At 42.4% G+C, this 22425-nt stretch overlaps 1 protein-coding gene and 1 pseudogene across 1 annotated transcript; both read right to left on the reverse strand.

Annotated features, from left to right (window-relative positions):
- Window positions 1–379: 379 nt before the first annotated feature.
- LOC102247164 lies at window positions 380–1023 on the reverse strand (annotated as a pseudogene).
- Window positions 1024–5614: 4591 nt separating this feature from the next.
- Window positions 5615–6194, reverse strand: LOC102253099 (ATP synthase F(0) complex subunit C2, mitochondrial). Its single transcript, XM_005870553.2, has one exon. The coding sequence runs from the start codon at window positions 6177–6179 to the stop codon at window positions 5769–5771; it is 411 nt and encodes a 136-aa protein (XP_005870615.1). The 5' UTR covers window positions 6180–6194; the 3' UTR covers window positions 5615–5768.
- Between the last annotated feature and the right edge of the window lie 16231 nt (window positions 6195–22425).

Here is a 22425-nt window from a genome sequence, read left to right on the forward strand (position 1 = left end):
AAAAATTAAATGTGTGTGATTTTAAAAGGGTGTATTTCACTCCATGCATTCATAATTGGTTTTTAACACCAATTCTTAGATATGTTAAATTACTTAATTCTAATAAGCACCATGTTTTCAAAAGATAAGCTATTTTCTTTTTTTGTGCTCAAATAAACTTTACACAAATTATTATTTTTGCTAAACCCAGTCCTCTTTCTCCTCTAGAGGCATTCAGTTGCATCACCATCATAAAGATAGAACAAGATGTAGCCACAGGGTCAAACAGAGAAATACATATTTCACATGCATGCTCATCCCACCAGGTTTCCCTCAACCTTTAATACTGCTTTAGGTTAAGTGTGTTCTGCTGCCAAGGTTGGGGTGGGAGGGTGAGGATTTGGATCTGAGCAGACCCAGAGTGTGATTAGGAACTCCAGTGATGGACATATTAGAGGTCCTTAGGCACCTCAAGCCGCGAATGGGTCAGCAATTCTCCGTCCCAAAGGGCAAAGGCAGGTACCACTGGACCCTGGGAATCTGTCTCTAGCGTGTGGACCACAGCAACCTCAGTTTCTAGGCCTCATACTCCAGCAGCAGCCCCGCCTTCTCTGGATGCCCAATGCCCTCAATAGAGGCTTTCTTGTTGGCCAACGTAGTGTGTCACTTGCACTGGGCATAGGTGAACACCCAAGAACAGTCATCAACACTGATGCAGCTATCCGGAGAAATGTCCACACCTGCCACTCCGACCGGGAATTGCTGGGAGCGCTTCACTGTTACCCCCCAATAGTGTCTGCCACTGGTGATTGCTGTGTCCACCAGCACCACTATCCACTCCCAGAAACGCTCCACATTCAGGGAGCGTTTGGTGGGCTCCAATCCATATTTGACACCTGTGTCTTCTCTGAAGAGTGCCAGGCTGCTGTGGGCAGTTTTCTCTTCCAGTTTGAAACTGACGCCTCTGTGGGCTTCAGCAGCAGCCTCCAATCCTTTGGCTCCCCAGCGGCACAGGCACTGAGAACATGCGAAGGGCAGCGCCATCTTGTGTCCCATCTTTTCTCTTTTTAAAGCTTTTAAAAAATAAATTTTTATTGATTTCAGAGAGAAAGGGAGAAATAGAAACATCAATGATGAGAGGGAATAATTGATCAGCCACCTCCTGAATGCCCCCAACTGGGGATTGGGCCCGCAACCTGGGCATGTGCCCTGACCGGAAATTGAACCATGACCTCCTGGTTCATAGGTTGATGCTCAAACCCCGAGCCACGCCCGCCGAGCAAACTATTTTCTTTATGACAGGTGATTATAAGGATATATGGTGCAGAAGACTTTGAGAACCCTTAATTAAAATTATTCAATCAAGATGTGTTTCTTTTTAAAAAAAATTTAAATGTATGGGTTTTAGAGAGAGAAACATGGATTTGTTGTTCTAGTTATTGATGCATTCACTGGTCGATTTCTTGTATGTACTCTGATGTGGGATTGAACCCACAACCTTGGCTTTATTGGAATGATGCTTTAACCAACTGAGCTACCTGGCCAGGACCTAAAATGTGTTTCTTAATTCTGAGGCTAAGTTTAAATATTTAAGGATGGAATAGAATGTTCATTTCATTGGTACATTTCTCACTATAAAAGGCAGCTTATTTCAAAGTAGGCATGTAAAAGACAATCTTTTTAAGAGAAGTGAACATTTAAAACTATTCAAATAGCTCAAAAAGAGTAGATATATTTTTTAAGCAGACATTTTCTAAATCAATATAAACTAAAATACAAAACTTACCAAGCTCCAGGAAGCAAAGTAGGATTTTTTTTTCTTTCTAAATGTTTTTATTGATTTGATAGAGAGGGATAGAAACATGGATTGGCTGCGTCCTGCACGACCCCCCACTGGGGATCAAGCCTGCAACCCAGGCATGTGCCCTGACAGGGAATCGAACTAATGATTTCTTGGTGCATTGGTTGAGTCTCCACCACTGAGTCACACCAGCTGGGCACAAAGTAGGATTTTTAAAAACACTTTTTCCATTAGGTGGTGCCCAAACCAAACATTGCAAGCCAGTGTGCTAAATGAAACAATTCTGAGAGAACATTGTCATTGTCAGCCGATTGAGATCACATGTGCTTGTTATTAATACATTCATAGAGGATGGAAGTTTGGCTTGTCCTCGCACCTCATGATTTATTGGACGCATACTGGTCTTATATATAGCTTCCTATGTGTGGTACACACAACAGAGCCAAGAGATGACTTAATTTAGATGCACATTCTGGCGAAATAGCAAGTTATTTTTATGATACAGTAGTTGCCCTTACCCATGGTTTCACTTGCTCTGGTTTCAGTTACCCACTCTCAATTGTGGTCTAGAAATATTACATGGAAAATTCCAGAGGTAGTAAGTTTTAAATTGCGTGGCATTCGGAGTTATGGTGAAATCTCGCGATATCACCCCTCAGTCCCGTGTCTTCGCGCTGTAGCCGTGCCGCTCATTAGAGGCTTAGTCGCCATTTTGGTTGTCAGATCCATGGTCAAGGTATCGCTGTGCTTGTGTTCACGTAACCCTGATTTTTAGTTTATCGTTGCCCCAAAGCTCAAATATAGTGATGTTGGCAACTTAGGTACGCCAGAGAGCAGCCGCAAAGTACTTCCTTTAAGTGAAAAGGTAAAGTTCTCTACTTAAGGAAAGAAAAAAATTCCGTAACCCGAGGTTGCTGATCTACGGTAAGAACGACTCTTATATTCGTGAAACTGAAGAAGGAAAACGAAATTGTGCTAGTTCTGCTGTCGTCCCTCAAGCGGCAAACAGTAGGACCGCAGTGCTTAATAAGTGCGTAGTTATGGAAAAGGCATTAAATGTGGGGGTGGGAAACATGACATCATCATGGCTCGAGGATCCTGATTATCGTCAGAAGGTCAGTAGTCGCCTGGCGCTTCGTCCCAACCTACGTCGTTCACCTCGTCTCACGTCACTCATCTCGTGCGGTCAGACTGGAGTCATCGTCCGAGGAGGGTGAGTACAGTATAATTAGGTATTTTGAGAGGAGAGAGAGCAAGCGCGTTCCCTTAAGTTTTATTATAGCATAGTGTTACAATTGTCCTAACTTATTACGAGTTGTTAATTTCTAACTGTGCCTCATTTATAAGTTAAGCTTTATCATCATTATGTATGTTTAGGGAAAAAAAAACAGGGTATGGATAGAGGGTTGTGTCCTGTTCGTGGTTTCAGGCCTCCACGGGGTGGGGTCTCGGAATGTGTCCCTCGCAGACAGGGAGGGGTGAGTGAAGAATTGTTCCACACCTTCAAACAGCTTGTGCCTAATCAAGTATGTGCAACCTAAAACCTGCAAAACATTGTTTAATCTTTGATGTAGAGGGCAGTTTGATATCTAGTAGCCTGTCCTGTCCTTTATGAAAATCAGTTATTGGGGAAATAATACCTATAGGAGACGTTTCCTTTTTTTTTTTAAAAAAAAAACAAAACTGGAAGGTTTTACTTATAATTACTAAGAGGACAGTATTAAGAGGAAAGCTTTTCTTGATGAAGTCTATATTTTACAAATACTACCTTGGCTTATTAAAAGTTTTATAAAGCAAGGAAAATGAATGAGGAAATACTTCTTATGGTCCAGGCGGTCGCCAACCTTTCGGACTTCAGGGGCCTCTGGACTGGAATACCTGTCACCGCTCCCCCCTCCCCCCCAACTCCCCTCCCAAAGTGCATATGTTTGAAATATAGTGGAATATTAACATTATTTTAATCTTCTAACTTTGGAAATTAGCTGTTCCCAGGTAGAAGTGTGCTAATTTTGCCATGCCATGTAAGAAATAAAAAATCATTCCAAAGCAATGAGTTTTTTAAAACATTTTTTAAAATTGTTAAGATAAACTAAGCTAAATGTTATTTCTTTTTCTGATGGACTTGGCAGAATAAATTGTCTATGCAGGAAGCAGGCAGTCAGCATTAGATTTGTTAGTACCTATTATATATCTCAAGGCACTGTTCTTCATAGATAAACACAATGAGATTTTTTCTACCCTCACAGAGCTTATACTGTATTCAAGGAAGGGAAACAAGAAAGAAAAAAAACCTAATAAGGTAATTTTCAAAGAATGAGAAGAACTATGAAAATATGATAGGAAGTGATTGGGGTGACAGGAGTAGTAGGGTGGTGATTCACAATGGCATGAGATAAGTAGGAGGACCTGAATGATAAGAGACATCATTCAGAATATTATGGAGAAGATTGTTGGGAGTAGAGCTAGGAGCCAGTGCAAGACCTGAAGGCAGGAACGAGGTAGGCAGATGTAGGGACTAGTGGGAGGTAATTGGTGCCTGGTGGGAGTTGAGCATGGAGAGGATGGTAGAGCCCAGGGGGTAGGTAGGATTTTGCAGGTCACAATAAGTAACCTAGTGAATTCTAAATGAAATGGGGGGGAACCAGTAGGGGAATAACTAATTTTTTAACAGACTTAGTGAGATATAATTTACATACTATATGATTAACCCACTTGCATTTCAATAGTTTTTAGTATATTTACAGAGTTCAGCAACTATCACTATGATCTAATTTTAGAACCTGATTTTTTTTTTTTAAAGATCACTCTGGTTCTTTTGTGGAGAATGGATTTAGAGGGGCAAAAGTAGAAAGGACAGGAACAGTTAGGAGGCTATTGATTTAATCGAGGTGAGAGGTTTTCAAAGTGAAGTTTTCATTTTTTCATTGCATCATTTCCCAACTACCTGTTGAGCCCCTGTAATGTGCCAGACACTTTGTGAGGTGCCAGGTGTTGATCCCTGCCCTATAGAGCATGCAGCTGTGGGACCGTGCATGACAAACTCAGCCCTCTGCGCCTCACCACTTGGTAAGAGTTTTAATTTGAAGAATAGAAAATTCAACACGTCAAAGTCAACATATAAAGAGTCTTTCTCACCCCACCTTCACCCAAAGTGAACAAGCCCTCTGATTCCAGCTAACCCTCCTGTCCAGTGGCTGGAGGCAGGATGAAGTGTCCAGTGTGAGCATGCATGGATGACAGCATGGGGAAGAGCTCTAGATTTGTGCACTCAGGAAGACACATCAAATGCCTCTTTCATTTCTCTTCTGGGGGGCGGCGTGTGCTGCAGTGAGAACATCCCCGTCTAGCTATTTCATATATGGGCAGCTGAAAACACTTATGGAATATTTTGCATTTGTGTTCTCTCAATATATTGCCACTCCTCCCCCAATATTTAATGGGCCTGCAATGTATGCCCTAGGTTTGTGGTTAAATTCTCCTGTCAGATGTTTCCTCAACTCCCAGTCTATTGAACTCATTCCTCCAGCGTTCTGGGGGCTCATCTCATGCAAACGGATTTAAAGGTGCTGCGTTATAGTTGGATCTTTCAGAACATGCACTGCTATAATGTTTGTGAAATAGTTGAAGCAAAAACAAAAAATAAGCGGAATTTATACTGAGGGCTAAATAATGAAGGGGCACTCAAGAACTTGTGCAGATACTACTAAATTTTAAGAGGAAATATGTTCACAGTCCATATTCTGTAAACATTCTTTTATCTGATTAGTTGTTAGACTTAATGATTTAAAAGATCTGTAATAGCTATGCTTGATTCTTTTTATTTTTATTTTTTAATTTTTTTCTTATTAATACAGTATTTATTTGTCTTCCTTCTGCCAAACCCTGAGCCAACCACTTTCCCCAGGCTTCCTAGGGAGGTATAGGAAAAGGAACATACAGGGCAGACAAGACACGGGAAAAAGAACTATGGGAGGAGGAGACAGTTCCTTCACATGGCGAAGAGGATGAGAAAGGTCACCATCAGGCAAAAGAGCCGCATGGCCTCTGAGAGGGCAAAGCCCAGAATGGCGTAGGAGAAGAGCTGTTGCTTCAGAGAAGGATTCCTGGCATAACCAATGATGAGGCTCCCAAGCACAGTCCCAATTCCAGCCCCAGAGCCTGCCACCCCTACTGTGGCAGCCCCAGCCCCAATGAACTTGGCTGCTGTGTCGATGTCCCTTGAAATGGCACTGGTTTGGAAGCTGCGGCTAGAAATAAGCGAGGTCAGGGAACGTGGGGCTGCCAAGCTGCTGAGGCTCTCATCTGTCAGTGTCTTTGGTCCTTTCAGCATTGACCGGCTCAGCTGAGAGGTGCTCCTGACCAAGGAGAGGGTGGAGACAAACTTGGTGCAGGCATACATTTTCAGGGGGATGAGGGGAACTGCTCCCAGTGCAGAGAAGACAGAGAGGGGCCAATTCTTTTTATTTTTAAAGGCTATTTCTATTAGTTAGGAAAGACAAATAACTTTTAAGAATCACAATCTCACCGCCTAGAGGTTAACATTCTGATGTACTTCCTGTCAGGCATTTGTCCATGTCCATGTGTACTGATGAAATACATGTACAAGAGTGGCTAGATCTCAGTGGCTCTTTGTGCTTGAATTGGCCCATATGGTTATTTTTAGATATAGTTGAAAGCTTCTGGAAGCAGAGACCAAATTTCTATTTTGTATTCCAGGTCCAAAGTAAACTTCTGAACTTGGTATAGATCTGACAGATGTGAATTTAATGAATTTATAAACAAGCCATAAAACATGCACTGATTTAATGTCTTTATTTTTAACACTTGCTTCATTAAACGCTTCCAACTGTAATGAGATTCATGACAGCGGAGTCTGAAGCATATATTTGACTGCACCACTTGGGAGTAGCAGGGCAGGGTGTGGCCTTTATGGACATGGACTTGGGAGTTGGCAGACCTGGGCTAGATATCCAGTTCCACAACGTCTGTGGCTGTAAGGTTAGAAATTTAACCCCTATGTTGGTGTTCTATTCCTGCATAACAGATTCCCACAAATTTAATGGCTTAAAGCAATACATGTTTATTATCACATGGTTTCTATGGTAAGAGTCTGAACATGGCTTAGTTGGAGCCTCTGGTCAGGGTCTCCCAAGGCTGTTGGTCAGACTGGGTTTCATCTGGAAGCTTGACTGGGGAAGAATTTGCTTCTAAACTCATTTAGGTTGTTGGCAGAATTCCTTTCCTTAAGGCTGTATGATTGTATGAAGACCTCCTACTTTTTGGTGGCTGTCAGCTGTCCTCGGATTTTTAGAAGCTTTTCACAATTCCATTCACTGAGCTGCTCTAGTATGGATGCTTACCTCCTCAAACGGGCAGGCGAGTCTCCTACTCCACGTAGCTAAAGCAGACTGTCTTATATAACAGGAAGCAAACGTGGAAGTGACATCCCATCACATTTGCCTTATTCCATTAGAAGCAAGTGACAGGTCCTTCCCACAGTCAGGGGAGGGGATTACACAAAGGTGAGCACCAGGAGGTAGAATTACTGAGATTTATTTTATGATCTCTCTGCCCCAATTCCTGAGCCTAATCTGTAAAGCTGGTATAACAATGAAATAATATATATCAAATGTTTGCATGGTGCCTTCATAAATGTCAGTGACGATGATGGTGATGCTCATTGGTGATAACCAATGGATATCCTGATAAATGCTTATAATTCTGAATTGTGGAGACCCTTGTAAGAACTCATTGGAATATAAAGAAGTTTAAGTTTTGAACTTGAGTCTCTCAAAGGATAGTATCAAGTCAGTTATCTATGTGATATGGAAGAAAGGCAATGTCATTGATTTTCTAAGGCAGGACATAATTCATGAGTAATAGCTAACTACTTTGAAATGAATTGCAAGAGATTTTCTTTGATTGTTTTGCTTAGGCACATTATTCCACATTACAGAGCTACTTTAATGTACTCAGCTCTTTCCCTATTGGTGGACATTTAATTTTTACCAATAATAACAATTACCAACAATAAGCTTCCTTCTACCGATATTAAGTGTACTTGTATGTTTCTGTAGGAAAAAGTTATTCAGCCATTTATTGAGGTCATAGGTATCAGACATTGTGTTAAGTGCCGAGTGAACAAGACAGATATGGTCTATTTCTTTATAGAGCTTACAGCTAAAGATTAAGCAAATTCAAGATTAAAGGCATTAAACAAATAATGCCTTTATTTGTGAGGGGTGCATTATAGGAGGGCCTAATATAGTAAGGAAGAGGGTGAGGTGAAGTCAGATCCAAGGACAGGAAGATAGCAGAGTTTTGGGGTAGGCCTCTCTCAAAAAGGAATAAAATGTTATAATTGAGGGAAAGTCATTCCCTCCAAAGCTTACAGAGATGTTGCCTGTCCCTCACAGGGCATGAGAGAATGGACTTTAGTTTTAGAAATACGATTGATTGGAAAATATTTTCATTTTCTGAACTTTTTGATCAGGGCCAGTCTCTCCTTTTCCAACCCCCAAACTGTCTTTCCCACCTCCACTGACAGCAACTGCATGAAAGTGTCTTTTTATTTTTAAATACATTTTCAAAATATATAGAGAAGCCAAAAGAAAGGTATTTAGAGAAAAACACCCTAAGATATACCCATTGCTAGTACCTTGGTATATATTAGTGCTGCCCAACAGAAAGATAAGGTGAAGCATAAATGTGAGCCACACATGTAATTTAAAAATTTCTAGTGCCCACATTAAAAAAGGTTAAAAGAAATGGGAAAATTAATTTTAATAGTTCTTTAACTTAATATATGCAAAATACCATTTCAACATATAACTGACATAAATATTAATGGGACATTTTACATTCTTTCATACTGTCTTTGAAACCCAGTTTGTATTAGCACCTCTCACCACATTTTAAGTGCTCAGTAGCCACACGTGCTAGTTCTTATAGTATTGAACAGTGCAAAGGTGAGTGTGTGTGTGTGTGTGTGTGTGTGTGTGTGTATTATTAACCTTTATTCAAAATTTGGTTCTTAAAAAATATTTTTTTTTAATTTTAGAGACAGAAGAAGGGAGGGGGAGAGAGAGAAACATTGATGTGAGAGTGGAACATCAATCAGCTGCCTTGCCTCCTGCACACTCCTTATTGGGGATCGAGTTGCAACCTGGGCATGTGCCCTGACTGGGAATTGAACCTTTTGGTGCACAGGACGATACCCAAACAACTGAGCCACACTGACCAGGGCTCAAATTTGTTTCTAATGTACCAAAGGAGGGAGTAGCCACATTTTCTATGTGGATGAGACAGAAAGTAAAAGGAAAGGTTGAGGCTTAAAAACTGTCAGCTGCCACTCATCAAAAAAAGTCTCAGTCTCTTAATCTTATATGTGTGTGTGTGTGTGTGTGTGTGTGTGTGTGTGTTCTTCCAGGTAAGGAAAGATATTCAGAACTACACATAAATAATATTGTAACATATTAAAAAAATAATATTGTAATAATTATATATGGTGTCAGATGGGTACTAGATTTATTGAGGTGATCACTTCCGAAGGTATATAAATGTCTAGTCACTATGTTGTACACCTGAAACTAATATAATATTATATGTTGATTGTAATAGAAAAAACTAAAAAAAATTAAGTGGGGTGGGGAGGTAAACTGGCAGGCACTGAAAGCCTAAGAGTTAGCAAGAGAAGGCTATGTGTATATAGTAAAGAGGGCCAGTTTGGGGACAAACATACAGCAGCCCCTCCCCCTAGCACATGTGACCCAATTATGGCCCCTAAAATAGAAGTTGGCACTTGCTGTTCCTTTTCCTGGAATGTTCTCCCTCATGTCTTTCAGCTGTCTGCCAACTCTTACCTCATCTTCCTCACGTGAGGTCTTCCCTGCGCATGCCATCTGAATGAGAGGCTCCCCTCCTGGAGAATCTCTCTTCCCTTCCTCTGCCTCATGTTTCTTCAGAGAAGCCCCCACTGACAGCATTTGTCATTTTGTGTGTAGTTGACGTCACCCCATGAAACTGGGTGCCCAATAGGGCAGAGGTTCAGGTTTGTTTTGTTCACTGCTTTGGCCCCAACACTTAGAGAAGAGGCAGGTGCACAGTAGGTTCTCAGGAAGTGGTTGTTGAATGAATGCCTGATGGATGAAGAGAAGGAAAGGGAGGAGGAGGGTAGCTGGGAAAGAGGAGCGAGAAGGCCCCACCATTAGTGGGAATAAGTGTTTGCATAAAAGACAAAGTCATACTTTTCTTTCTTAAGAAAGCAATTTGGTTTTCAAGTGCCTGGAATAACATTAGGCTAAGGACTTCTGGAATGCTTGGGATTTGTTTTAATGAATAGATGGAAATTATATCCAATTAGCATTAATTTTTATGTGTAAGCGAGTACAGCCAAATTGTATAAAAGCAGTTCTCTTGAATAATTTAAATGTTCTCTCTACCCCTCAAAGCGTTTAGCATACTCTTCCCTCAAAGATTCTATTAATGGGAACTAAAATCACAAGGTTTAAATGCAAAATAAAGGTGGTTTTTTTTCGTTATGCAGGCACATAAGTGAATACCTCAGAACTGGACAGACCCAAGTATCAGATACCAAGGACTTAACTTAAAATTTAGGGATTTTTAAAAGAAGAATATAGAAATAAGGGAAAGGCTTCTTTATGGTAGAATTCAAATTAATGAGCATAGAAAGAATGATGAACATAAAAAAAATCACCATTATGCAAAATGTTTCAGGCAAGTATCATCAATATATGTGATAAAACATGTATAAAAGTATGATGATGAAGAGGATATGAACATAGTCTCAAAGTATCCAACAAGATATAATAGTTCTTTTTTAAAAACAAATTCATATTTTATTTACACTGAAATAAACTTTATATAACTAGAGGCCCGGTGCATGAAATTCCCTCAGCCCGGCCTATGCCCTCTCACAGTCCAGGAGCCCCCATGGGGAGCGGGCCTAAGCTGTCAGTCGTACATCCTTAGCGCTGCCACGGAGGCAGGAGGGGCTCCCACCACTGCCACTGCACTGTGCTTGCCAGCCGTGAGCCCAGCTCCTGGCTGAGTGGTGCTCCCCTTGTGGGAGTGCACTGACCACCAGGGGGCAGCTTCTGTGTTGAGCGTCTGCCCCCAGGTGGTCAGTGCGCATCATAGCGACCGGTTGTTCCGCTGTTCAGTCGATTTGCATATTACCCTTTTATTCTATAGGATTGGCTTTCTTCACCAAAAATAATGGCAATATTTTCTGTATTATTCCTAGATAACCACAAAACGTATTTTTGTAGGTTTTCCAAGTTTTGCTTATAAATCAAGATGAGGCAGTAGATATAGTCATGGAAAAAGACAGAATAAACAGACAAACCAGTTGTCATTATCTGTTGTCTCTGACCCTGTCTTGAACCATGAAGGAGAAGTGTTTGACATATACCTGCTAAAAAGCTTCTGAAGATATAGGTTCAAAAATAAAGGAATACAAAGAGCAACATCCAGATGTGGAACAACAATGGTAGGTTCTTCCACTCAATCTTTAACTGCAACTTGTTCCTTTAAGATCTTTGAATAAAGACAAAATTGACACTGAAATCCTTGTTTGGCAAACTCACATGTTTCTTTCACTGTCTGGTAATTCCCTTAACTGCCCATTACAGATTTTTCACAGCATACTCAATACTCCTGCTAGTCAAAGGTTAGTCGTGAGCTTCATGGTAAGATTTTATAATATGTATTCCTTCCTCCCACACCTCCTCAAAATTTATTTCTACAAAGAACTGATAACTCAGTCCATGACAACTGGATCCAGTCATAATAAATGTTATGTCTAAAATGACTTTTCTAAAACAATTGCAAAGTGCCATTAGCAGAGATCACACAGAAATGTGACATGGCACTTTCAATGCTGTTTTCCAGAAGAACAGTTAGTTCTCCAAAGCATGAAAGTTCAATTGGGCGCCATTTAAACAGGCAGATTATCAATGGCTAATCTACTCAGCATATTCAGTGGTTCAGTGGTTTACATATACCTTATAAGTTTTCTATAAGATGTTTTCAAATTTCTCACAGATTTTTTTCAATATCAAATAGAAAACCTATTTTAAAAGTCTCCCATGTATTTTTGATGGTTTCTGAATTATCTGTAGAAGTTCTAACTTAGTTGTATAGAGTTTGATATATGTGTCCACCATTGAATCCAAATCATGTTTTATATCAACATTTCTGTTAAGCAAAGCTAAGTTACTTGACCTTTGGCCTGTCAAAGTATTCCTCAGGTATGCTTTGAGATGATTCACACATTTTCCTAATGTTTCTTCTCAACCTTCATCATAGGAGGAATACATAGGACTTTCAGCAATGCATAAACATTGGCAAAAAACTTGATGTCTGGCAGGTTGGGGGCTTCATAAATGGTGGGTGGAAGCGCTCTGTCTTTCCCTCTGTGTTTTTCCACTTGATTCTCCAACAATGAAGCTCAGCTGAGAGTGTACCAGGATAAGGTGGGTTGCTTCTGTAAATGTCAGCATGGTGCTCCTCCGATGTATTGAATTTGAGCTGTACCATGACAGAGGGTACCAGAGATCAGCATTGAAGAGCTCTGAGATGCTGTTCTGAGAACCTGTCTTTAAGTTCCTGAATGATGTGCTCCACTGTTGGAACACTTAGAGCTTCTTTAGAGTAACCCTCAGAGGTCAGCTGAGATTCCAGGTTCCTTTGCTGAGCTCTGCAAAATTTCCCCAGGGAGCTTCATCTGAATATCAAGTTTGGTTGCCAAATTAGTGGCTTCCTCAAACTAAAATTCATGATAAACTTCAATGTTTTGCATCACTTCATTTAGCGAATGCAGCACTGCAGTCAAGGTACTGGCTGCAAAGAAGACATCAGAAGTCTGCCCCTGGAGATTTTCCCCAAAGGCTCTTATAAAAGATAGAACATTTTTAAGAATGACAATGATAACAATGTCATCAAAATCAGTTACTGCACTATAGAGTACAAATTCTCAGCCTGCTATACAGTTATTCCATCTTATAGTTGTGTCACTATTTATATCATCTAAACATAAAACAAGTGCTTGTAGGAGGCCCACTAAAATTTCAAAAGCACCATGCCTGCCTGTCCACCAAGAATGGCAAATTTCCTTCAGTTCTTGACCCCTTTCGTCATTGTTCTGAAAGAGGACAGAAATTACATTGTAAAGATCTAAAACAGTTTGTGGTGATTGATGGAAAAAAGAACCAACTTCCTGAATTGTTCCTAATTCAACAGATACTCCCATGATAGACACCAGTTTTGCCAACCACATATTTAAGGCACAGGAACGGGCGAGTGTGTAGACAGCTTGGGGGTATTTCTCTAAAAATCAAGAAGCAACAACTCTCATGTTAGAAGAAAATCCACTGGACACAATGTAAACCTGGCCACAATAATACTCCATGTATAATCCTCTCTTCTCAGTTATCATGGTTTGAAATTTCATAGTTAAAATTTCGGCATCAGCATCTTAAGGCAGGAAGTCCACAAATTCCTCTCTCAGGTTATGAGATTCGTCAACAAACCTCACCATAGTGGGCAGGTGCTCTGTCCTTGTAATAAACGAAAATAAGTGAGTCTCTCACTTGCCTGAGGGTTTCCTCCCGAATGCAGCTGTCACAGATCTCTAGCATCTATTTCTGTCATGTTTTTTAACAGAACAGTGTGTTGACTGCTGTTGTCTCAAAGCACTTTCTCAGAATCTCAGTGCTTGAAATTTATCAGGAGTAAAGAAACCTCGGATTTCATCAGCTTCATGTCCATCCAGACATGTTTTGTTTTCCCCATAAGAATCAAAATTTCAAATAAAGATCTTAAGTATTCTTTTTTCCTTCTCTTCAAGAATTAAAGGTAAAATGTCCTCATCCTCTTCTTCACCACCTTCTTCTGCATTGGGGTTCTGAGCATTGCTGTTGTTAATCTCTGTATGTTTTTAGTTCCTGCTCAGAAGTTTTGTCAAATTTTTTCCATTTCAGTATCCTGATTTCATTCAGTTCTTTTATTCGTTTTCTGTGTCTACTATGTAGATTGTACAAGTGACTGGTAAGATCAAATATCATTGGTATTGCATTGTCTCCAAGAACTGTCCTATAAGGATTAGTTGTACAGATCATAGAGGTCTCAAAGTGTTTGGCACATAATCGATAATGTTTATATACTTGATTAGGTGTTTTATTTTCTAAGTCTGCTCTCCTACAATTTTTCACCCACTTGTGGGATCTCTCTGGCTGAATTCTGGGGGAATCTGAAGCAGGCCAAGTCCCATTTGGTGCTCATGGAGTTGGGGGCAGTGCAGAAGTTCAGATTGGTCCTCTCCCATGGGCTGCCCAGTGTTCTCCCTGCCTTCATTAGAGCGAGAAAGGGGAAGGGAGCCAGGTCGGCCAGCCGCCTCAGCAGGGTTGGTGTGTCAAGATAGATCAGTTCCAAAGGGAAAAATAGTAGCTTTACGGTGGGGAAACCTGTGGATACCGCCTGAACTAAGTGATCCAAGTTAATACCATCAGTCTTGGGACACAGAATCTACAAACCTCCCGATATGATTCACTGAGGAGGGCACAATATCACTTGTGTGGGATTTTTGCCAAAAATGCAGAACCCAAATTTAATCATGAGGAAACATCAGACAAACCCAAATTGAAGGACATTTCACAAAAGAACTGATTGCTGCTCTTCAAAAAATGTCAAGATAAAAACAAAATATCAAGATAATGAATGATTAAGGAAGACCAAGGACCTGTCTTAGATTGGAGGGATGTTTCCTGGGACATGAAACCAAAAGCAATATTGGATCCTGAATTGGCCAAAAACCAAAAACACACACACAAAAGCATTGGTGGGACCATTGGCAAAATTTGAATAAGGTCTATGGATTAGTTAATGTTATTGTACCAATGTTAATTTCCTGGTTCAGATAATTGCACTATTATGATGGATGATTTTTACATTAGGAAGCTGGGTAATAGTTATAAGGGAACTTTGTGTACTACTTAGGAACTTTGTGTTAGCCCTAGGAAACTAACACATTAGTTAACATTTATTGAGAATTTACAACATGTAAGGCCCTATGTTGAGCTCTCCACATGCATTATCTCATTTCATCTTCACTTCAATCTTTTGCAATAGGTACTGTTAGTGCTTCCAATTTATAGCTGAGAGAATTGATGCACAGAATGGGTAAGTAACTTGCCCTAGGTCACACAGCTAGTAAATGGAAGAGTGAGTTATTTCCTCTGCAGTCTGTCACTGGCATATTTCTGTACATCTCACTATACATCTTTTCCTGGCTTCCAATACCATATGTTTCTTATGGGATGTGAAATGGCTACCTTCGATTAATTTCTCTCTATACCTCATATATAAATTCCAGGGATGAAAAATAGTCAACTACAATGTGACTATCACATCCTGTTTCCTTACCACCCATGACTTCACAACCCACCCCAGCCTGGTGATATCAAATGTCTGTTTATTTAGAAGCACCAAATGTCTTAATCCTCTCAAGACAGGAGTGCTAATCATCCAAGGAGATATTCCATTTTGAAAGTGAGCAAGTAATTTAAGCGAAAATTTGGGATTAAACTTGGGCATCTGAATCATGGGAGACTTCATTCTGGGGCAGTGGAGCTGCTTAAGAAAAGGAGGGAACAAATGTTTTCTCCATTTTATAGCAAATAATCTGAGAGATAATTACCCCCTGGGCTTCATTTCCTTGCCTTCTTGAGTCATTCCTTCATTCAATTAACCTTTATTGAGCACCTCTGGGCTTCTTGGTGCCAGGCTCAGCCAGTTTGACTTGAACAAGAAGACAGTCCGTCCCAGTTTTTAATCTCGCATTCAGGGTTTGTCCCCAGACAAAAAGGTGGAGGGAATCCCAATTCTTAACCTCTCTTCTCATAGGCATTGTTCTGAGTGAAGGTAATTTTCTTGTATATACTAGTCATCACCAGTTCCTTATCTCCAGCCCAAATTTCACTCATGGGTTCTAGAGCTATACATCCAATCTCCATTGGCTGTTTCATATGTATGTCCACAGACACAAAGTGGAACTCGTTAACTTTATTTTTCTCTCATCTTTGTTTTTCTCCATTTAAGCCTGCTCCTCCTCTCTTAGTGAATGGTACCACCAGTGATCAAGTTGATCAAGTCAGAACCCTCTAAGTTCCATGTAAGTAGGGACCATGTCCATTTTTGCTGAGGTAATATCCTGTGTCTAGCTCAGTCCTTGGACCATGTACTATGAAAGGTGCTAATAAAGATGTGTTGAATGAATGAATGAATGAAAATGAATAGGCTTCATCCTTGATTCTTCTCTCTCTTACCACTCATGTTCATTCAGTAAGTCGTGTCAATTTTCCAGTTCAAACTGTCATAATCTTTCATCTGTACCATTACTGTGCCCTTTACCTGATCAACTTGCCACTTCTCAGTCAGTTCTCCATATAGCAGCTTGAGTGATCTGGTAAAAACAGAAATCTGACCTCATTACTTCTCTCCTTAAAACCCTTCCATGGCTTCCAGTTGCCATCATAATGAAGCCCAAAGCTTGACATTTGAGGACCCACCTGATTTAGTTCCTACTTATCTCTCCGTCCTTATTTTCTTTCTCTTTTCCTTCTCCTTCCCCCTCACTGCTTCAGCTGAAAGGAGCTGTTTACTGGTTCCAAACATGTCTTTCTCTCTTCCAGATTTGTGCTAATGTTATTCCCCTTATCTGGTAATTCCTCCTAATTCTTAAAGTCACAGCATGGATATAGTTTCATTTGGGATCCTGTTTTGGTTTCTATTGCTGCTGTAACAAATTACCATATATTTAGCTGTTTACAGCCATGTCCATTTATGATCTTGCAGCACTGAAGGTCAGAGGTCCAGGTGGGCTTGGCTGGATTCTCTGCTTAGTATCTCATGGGGGCAGGGCTGCATTCCTTTCTGGAGGCTCTGGGGATTAATCTGCTTCCAGATTCATTCAGGTTATTGGCAGAATTCAGTTCCTCATGTTTATAGGATTGAGGTCCTCATTTCCTTGATATATGACTCCTCCAATATGCAAGTCAGCAATGGCATGTCAAATCCTTCTCAAGCTTCAAAGTCTCTGACTTCCTCTCCACTGCCTTTCTTGGACTTTTAAGGGCTTATGTGATTACACACATTCTACCAGCATAAGCCAGGATTATCTCATATTCACCGGTTCTTAGTATTAGGGCATGGGCATCTTTGGGGGCCATTATTTTGCCTACCATAGGTGCCCACCTTCAAATCTAGGTTCTTTGTCACTCCCTTGTGCTTCTGTGGCAGGCACTGTTGGTGGCCTAACCAACAACAATGATTTCCCACTGCTGTCAGAACCTCCCTCAGACTTTAGAGGATGAAAATACTAGATTCTTGCATTCCCAGCCTCCCTTACAGGTACAGCTGGATGACTCTGGGAAAGGTTGTCTTCCCTGGTTAAAAAAATTTTACCGAAGAACTGCTTTTCTAATCCCCACACATAGTGATATAAGGGCATGATATTGGGAGCTACAGTAGCAACCTTGAAGGGAATCCTATATAATAAATAGCTAATATGCTAATTAGACTGAACAGCAGAATGACCGTCCGGATGACCTTACGAACGACTGTCAGATGACCTTTTAGATGAAGCCAGGGCTGTGAGTGGCCCAGGCAGCCATGGCTGTGAGGGCTGAGCCCCTTGCACAAATTTTATGCATCGGGCATCTAGTCCTATATAATAAAAGCCTAATATGCAAATTGTCCCCTCAACCAGGAGTTCTACTGGTAGTTCGACTGCTTGCTATGACATGCACTGACCACCAGAGGGTGGCGCAGAACATGGCCAGCTTCAGCGACTTGGTGCTGGCAGCAGGTGGCAGTGGAGGCACTGCCAGCCCCAATGGGCCCCGAAGAGAGTGGGACTGCGGCCGAATGGTGGAGCATGTGAGTGGGCGGTGCCAGGCCAAGGCTGATTCGAGCAGGGGCTCGATCGCCCTGCCAATTGCCCCACAGACCGTGACCAGTGGCTGGGAACTGGGGATGGGTGGTAGTAACCAACCTCCTGTGGCGCCTGGGTGGAGGGCTGTGATCTCTAGCAGGCTACCTGGGGGCAGGAGTGAGAGGGACGGAGGTGTGGTGAGAATGCAGGGTGTCTGCTGAGCTTGCTCCCACTCTCCCTGCTACCCTTCCCCAGGATGCCAGGGTTTGTGCACTCAGTTGCTGGGCGCCCTTAAGAAGCCCGCCCCTCAACTGCGGCCTCTTCCTGGTAAGTTGGGCTGCAGCCACGGGGACTGCAGGGGCCAGTCAGGCTCCTTGTGGATTCACACAGGAGCTGGTCTGCAAGGCCGGCCAGGAGAGAGAGCGCTACTCTCCCAGCTTCCGTGCATTGCTGCTGGGCGGCCTAGAGGCCCATGCTGTGCCCTGGCCTGTGGTGTCTGGCTGCGCTTACCTCCTCTCCGCATGAAGACTCAGGTACCATGACTCAGGCGGAGGGGGGGTGCACGGGGGCCTAAGGGCCCGGGTGCTGCCCAGAGCCCAGAGGTCAACTGGGACCTGCCCTTCCATGCCAGACGCTCCCACTTCGATTGCCGGCCAGGCCTAGGGACTGCACCTGTGCACAAATTTCATGCACCAGCCCTCTAGTATGTATGAAAAACCACACACTGAGGCTGGTGGAGAAGAAAGCTGAGAAGTGTCTGAGTTCTTGATGACATCATTCTTGATTACCTCCTGCCACACTTTACCTCCAGACCTCTGGTTAGGTTCTTTATTGTACCTTATTGTTCAACCACTTTTTAGTAGGGTCTTCCTTACTTGCAGCCTGAAGCATCCTGTTTGATAACTCTGTAGAGCTCTTTTCCTCACCTGTGCTAATACTTACCACATTGTACTATTATTGTCTGTGGCCTTGTCTTCAGCCCTCTTGAAGTGTAAGACTTTGACTTGCAGACAACCTGCCTACCTTATTCATGTACTCTCTCTTGCATTTATATGCCTGGCACAGTAAACAATTATTTGCTGAATGAGTGAATAAATGTGTGAATGAATGAATGAAAGTTCTCCTCTCCTTCAATTTCCTCTACTCCAAGCACCTACTACTCTCACTATGACCAGGGCTTCCCTGTATGGCTGGGCAGGTTGTGTCCTGCACAAGGGAACCTGGTCAAGGGGGCAAGTGGGAACAGATATCTAGCCTGCTCTTCACTCAGTAAGAGTATCCTGGCAGGGAGCTGTGTCTATCCAGAGAAAGGAACACCTTTTTTTTTTCTTATTGGCATTAAGGTTCTCTGGGACTAGTAGCAGCACTATGACCGTCCAAATTCTGACTCTAATGTCTGATAGGGGACATTCCCTTGCCCTTTCTTTTCCACCCTCACATGGAATGGAGCTAGGTCCTCTTTAGATTCTGAATACAGTATGACTGGGCAACTGTTTGCAAAGCTGATTGGTACGAAAGCGTTTGTGAAAGCTCCTAGGTTAACATGAGCTGCCCCTCTCTGGTGACAGGCTGATCATGTTAATCCCAGTCTTTTATGAATTATGGTACTGTATCAAGAATGGCCATAATGGGAGTCAGGATTCAGTTCCAGGTTTAACTGTGAGCCCTGGCATTAGCCCAGCTCTGGATGCTTGGGCTAGGCAACAGACTTCTCTGACCTTCCATTTCCTTGTCTATAAAACTAGAGGTTCTCAAATTGTGCTCTGCAGAATTTAGGGGTGTTGAGGTGGCCCCAGGGCTCTCAGAGGTGACTAGGGTAGCGGGACTGAGTGGTGGGAGGCTTCAGCCAGAGCAACTCTACTTTTGTCTGTTTTACATATAGGATTTTATAAAAATTAATTTTTAATTATGCAGGAAATACACTAATATATTCTTCTTGTAAGAAATTAGAAATTTGGCCTCTATCCTCCCCAGTCCCTGTGTATGTTGGGAATTCCTTTAAGATTTCCATTTGGGCTCTAGCCAATTTGCTCAGTGGTTAGAGCGTTGGCCCGTAGACTGAAGCGTCATGGGTTCAATTCTGGTCAAGGGCACATACCTCAGTTGCAGGTTTTATCCCTGGCCCTGGTCAGGGCACGTGTGGGAGGCAACCAATTGATGTGTCTCTCTCACATCAATGTTTCTCTCTCTGTCTCTCCACTTCCTTCCTCTCTCTCTCTCTCTCTCTCTCTCTCTCTCTCTAAAATAAATAAATAAATAAGTGGAAAAAAATATCCCAGGTGAGGAGAAATAAACAAAAAAAGATTTCCATTTGAACAAAGGGATCCTGGCACAAACAAGTTGGGGACCACTGGTCTGGTTAGCCTGTAAGGACCCCCAAAGCACAAAAAAGAGATTTCAGAGAAAGGGGACAGCAATGGCTGGAGAATGTCCTATAGGGTTAAGCAGAAACCCATGCCATGGTTTGCTGAAATAGAGCATTGCCCTGGGTGTGGAGATTTGGGGTACTGTCACTGCTGTGTGTTTACAGTGTAGCTAGGAGAGGGATGGCGGGTAGGAGAACACAGATTTCTGAGTTATAACTGGAAGGCTTTGTATATGTCCCCAAACAGCCTCATCTTCAAGGGGAGGGAGGATGAAGTGGGATTGCCTCTCCTTTTTGGTTTGACTTTAGAAAAAACAGCAACTGCAATTAGCATTTGCAGTGCACTTGCTAGGTGCTGGGTACTGTACTGTGAGCCTCTTTAAACCCTCCCATTCCTAGGAGGTGATGGCACTGTTTGCCTGCTTGTTTTAGAAGTGAGGAAACTGAGGCATAAAAAAATTAAGGAATTTCCTTAAGGGCCTGTAGCTGGTAAGTGGGGAGGAGGGTTTGAGCCAGGTCTCCTTGCTGCAGGCCTGGTGTATCCCTGTGTTCTGGACTCCTCACAGGCATTGCTTGCTGCCATTTGAGCTCAAGTCCACCTATATGGGTGGTAGGTGTGGGAAGGAGGAAGCTGACTGAACACTGTGGTTTGTCTAAAATTTGTCCCCCAACTTTCCCTCTCCTCCGAACCCCAGGGCTACCGGCAGAATGCTCAGTTTTCTGGAACCCTCATGCTCAGGTTAGCAACGGTCCTTTTGCAAACAGGCAGGGAAGATGCCAGGTGGGCTGCGAGAAGGACAGGGGAAAGACTGTGCTCCTCTGAAAGGAGATGGAGGTGAGGGAGCAGAGCAGCTGCATTGCCCTGCAGCCCATCACACACTGGCATCCACGAGGAGGGCGGGGAGGCTGCAGCGGTGGCAGGCTGCCAGGATACCCCGTGCCTTCCTCCCTCCCTCTGGAACCCAGGCCTGTGTGAAGGTAAATGCAAATCAGCTCCTCCGAGCATGCTTTCTGCAGAGGGAGGGTCGTCACTCTGTGAGCCTGATTCCCTCCCCTCCTGTCTGCCAGAATGCTGATTTTATTTTTGCATTTTATGAGCTTGAGAGGGGGAATTCATTTCCTTGGTATAATATGACCCTCTGGAGAAAGTCTTGTCTAAATACATTTCGCTCACAAATTCTGCCCTGGACTGTACTGAAATGAAATAGAGATGATTAAAGTCTGATTTATAGGTAAGGTGAATTGGTAGGTTTATGACAAATTATTGCACCCAGGAAGGTGAATGGGAATAAAAGGGCTCTCTCTTTCTAGAGCTGCAAACCTTTGTGAAAAGAAATATTCAGGTTGTATGTACCCTTATTGCAGCCAGGCTATATTTCAGTATATTCACCCCATTGTGTACCTTCTCTCTCTCACCAGACTGTACATCCCCTGAGGCAGGAACTGGGTTCATTGCATCTTGATATTCCCCACATGGGGATGTTTTTGCGATTTTATTTATAAGAAAGGGATTCTACACTAAGGAGACTTTTAAATCTCAATGGACTAAGCCATCCTTTTCCTCCCCATCTCAACCCAGTCATTAGAGATATTAAGACCTCCTAACAATGACCCCTCCAACCTCCCAACCCTAAAAGAACAGGGTCCAGAATTATGCTTCTTTCTGGTTATAAGTCATGTAATAAGAATATTAACAACTAGAGGCCTGTTGCACGAAAAGATTCGTGCAATAGGCCTTCCCTTCCCCTGGCTGCCGGCACCGGTTTTCCTCCGGCACCCAGGACCCAGGACTTTGTTCCGGCCGGAGCCACCTTCAGTCTTCGCTGCTCTGACCGGAGCCACCTTCAAGCCTTCGCTGCTCTGGCCGGAGCCGCCTTCAGTCTTTGCTTTGCGCATACGTAGGCAAATTAACCGCCATCTTTGTTGGCGGTTAATTTGCATATCTCGCCGATTAGCCAATGGGAAGCGTAGCGAAGATATGGTCAATTACCATGTTTGTCTGTTATTAGATAGGATAAGCTTTGATTGAGCACTTAGTATGGATCACGTATTTGTATATTTTTAAGCACTTTCTAAGTGTTATTCCATTTAACCCTCACACGTACCCTATGAGATAGGTACTGCTATCATACCATCTTACAGATGGGAAAACTGAGGCTTGAGGTGCTTAAGTAACTTACTCAAGATCACAGAACTAACATTTGAAACAGCTACTATTTTTTGGGTGCTTGCTTGTAGGCCAGGCACTGTACCAATCACATTAAACCAACAATTTCATTTCATAATGTCCATAATCCTCAAAAAGTGGCCTCCATTGCTTAGAATTTC

The sequence above is a fragment of the Myotis brandtii genome, unplaced genomic scaffold (genome assembly GCF_000412655.1).
Source record: "Myotis brandtii unplaced genomic scaffold, ASM41265v1 scaffold32, whole genome shotgun sequence".
Lineage (NCBI taxonomy): Eukaryota > Metazoa > Chordata > Mammalia > Chiroptera > Vespertilionidae > Myotis > Myotis brandtii.

Excerpts from the sequence above, each read along its gene's own strand:
- LOC102253099 (XM_005870553.2), bottom strand. The coding sequence starts at position 6,179 with ATGTATGCCTGCACCAAGTTTGTCTCCACCCTCTCCTTGGTCAGGAGC.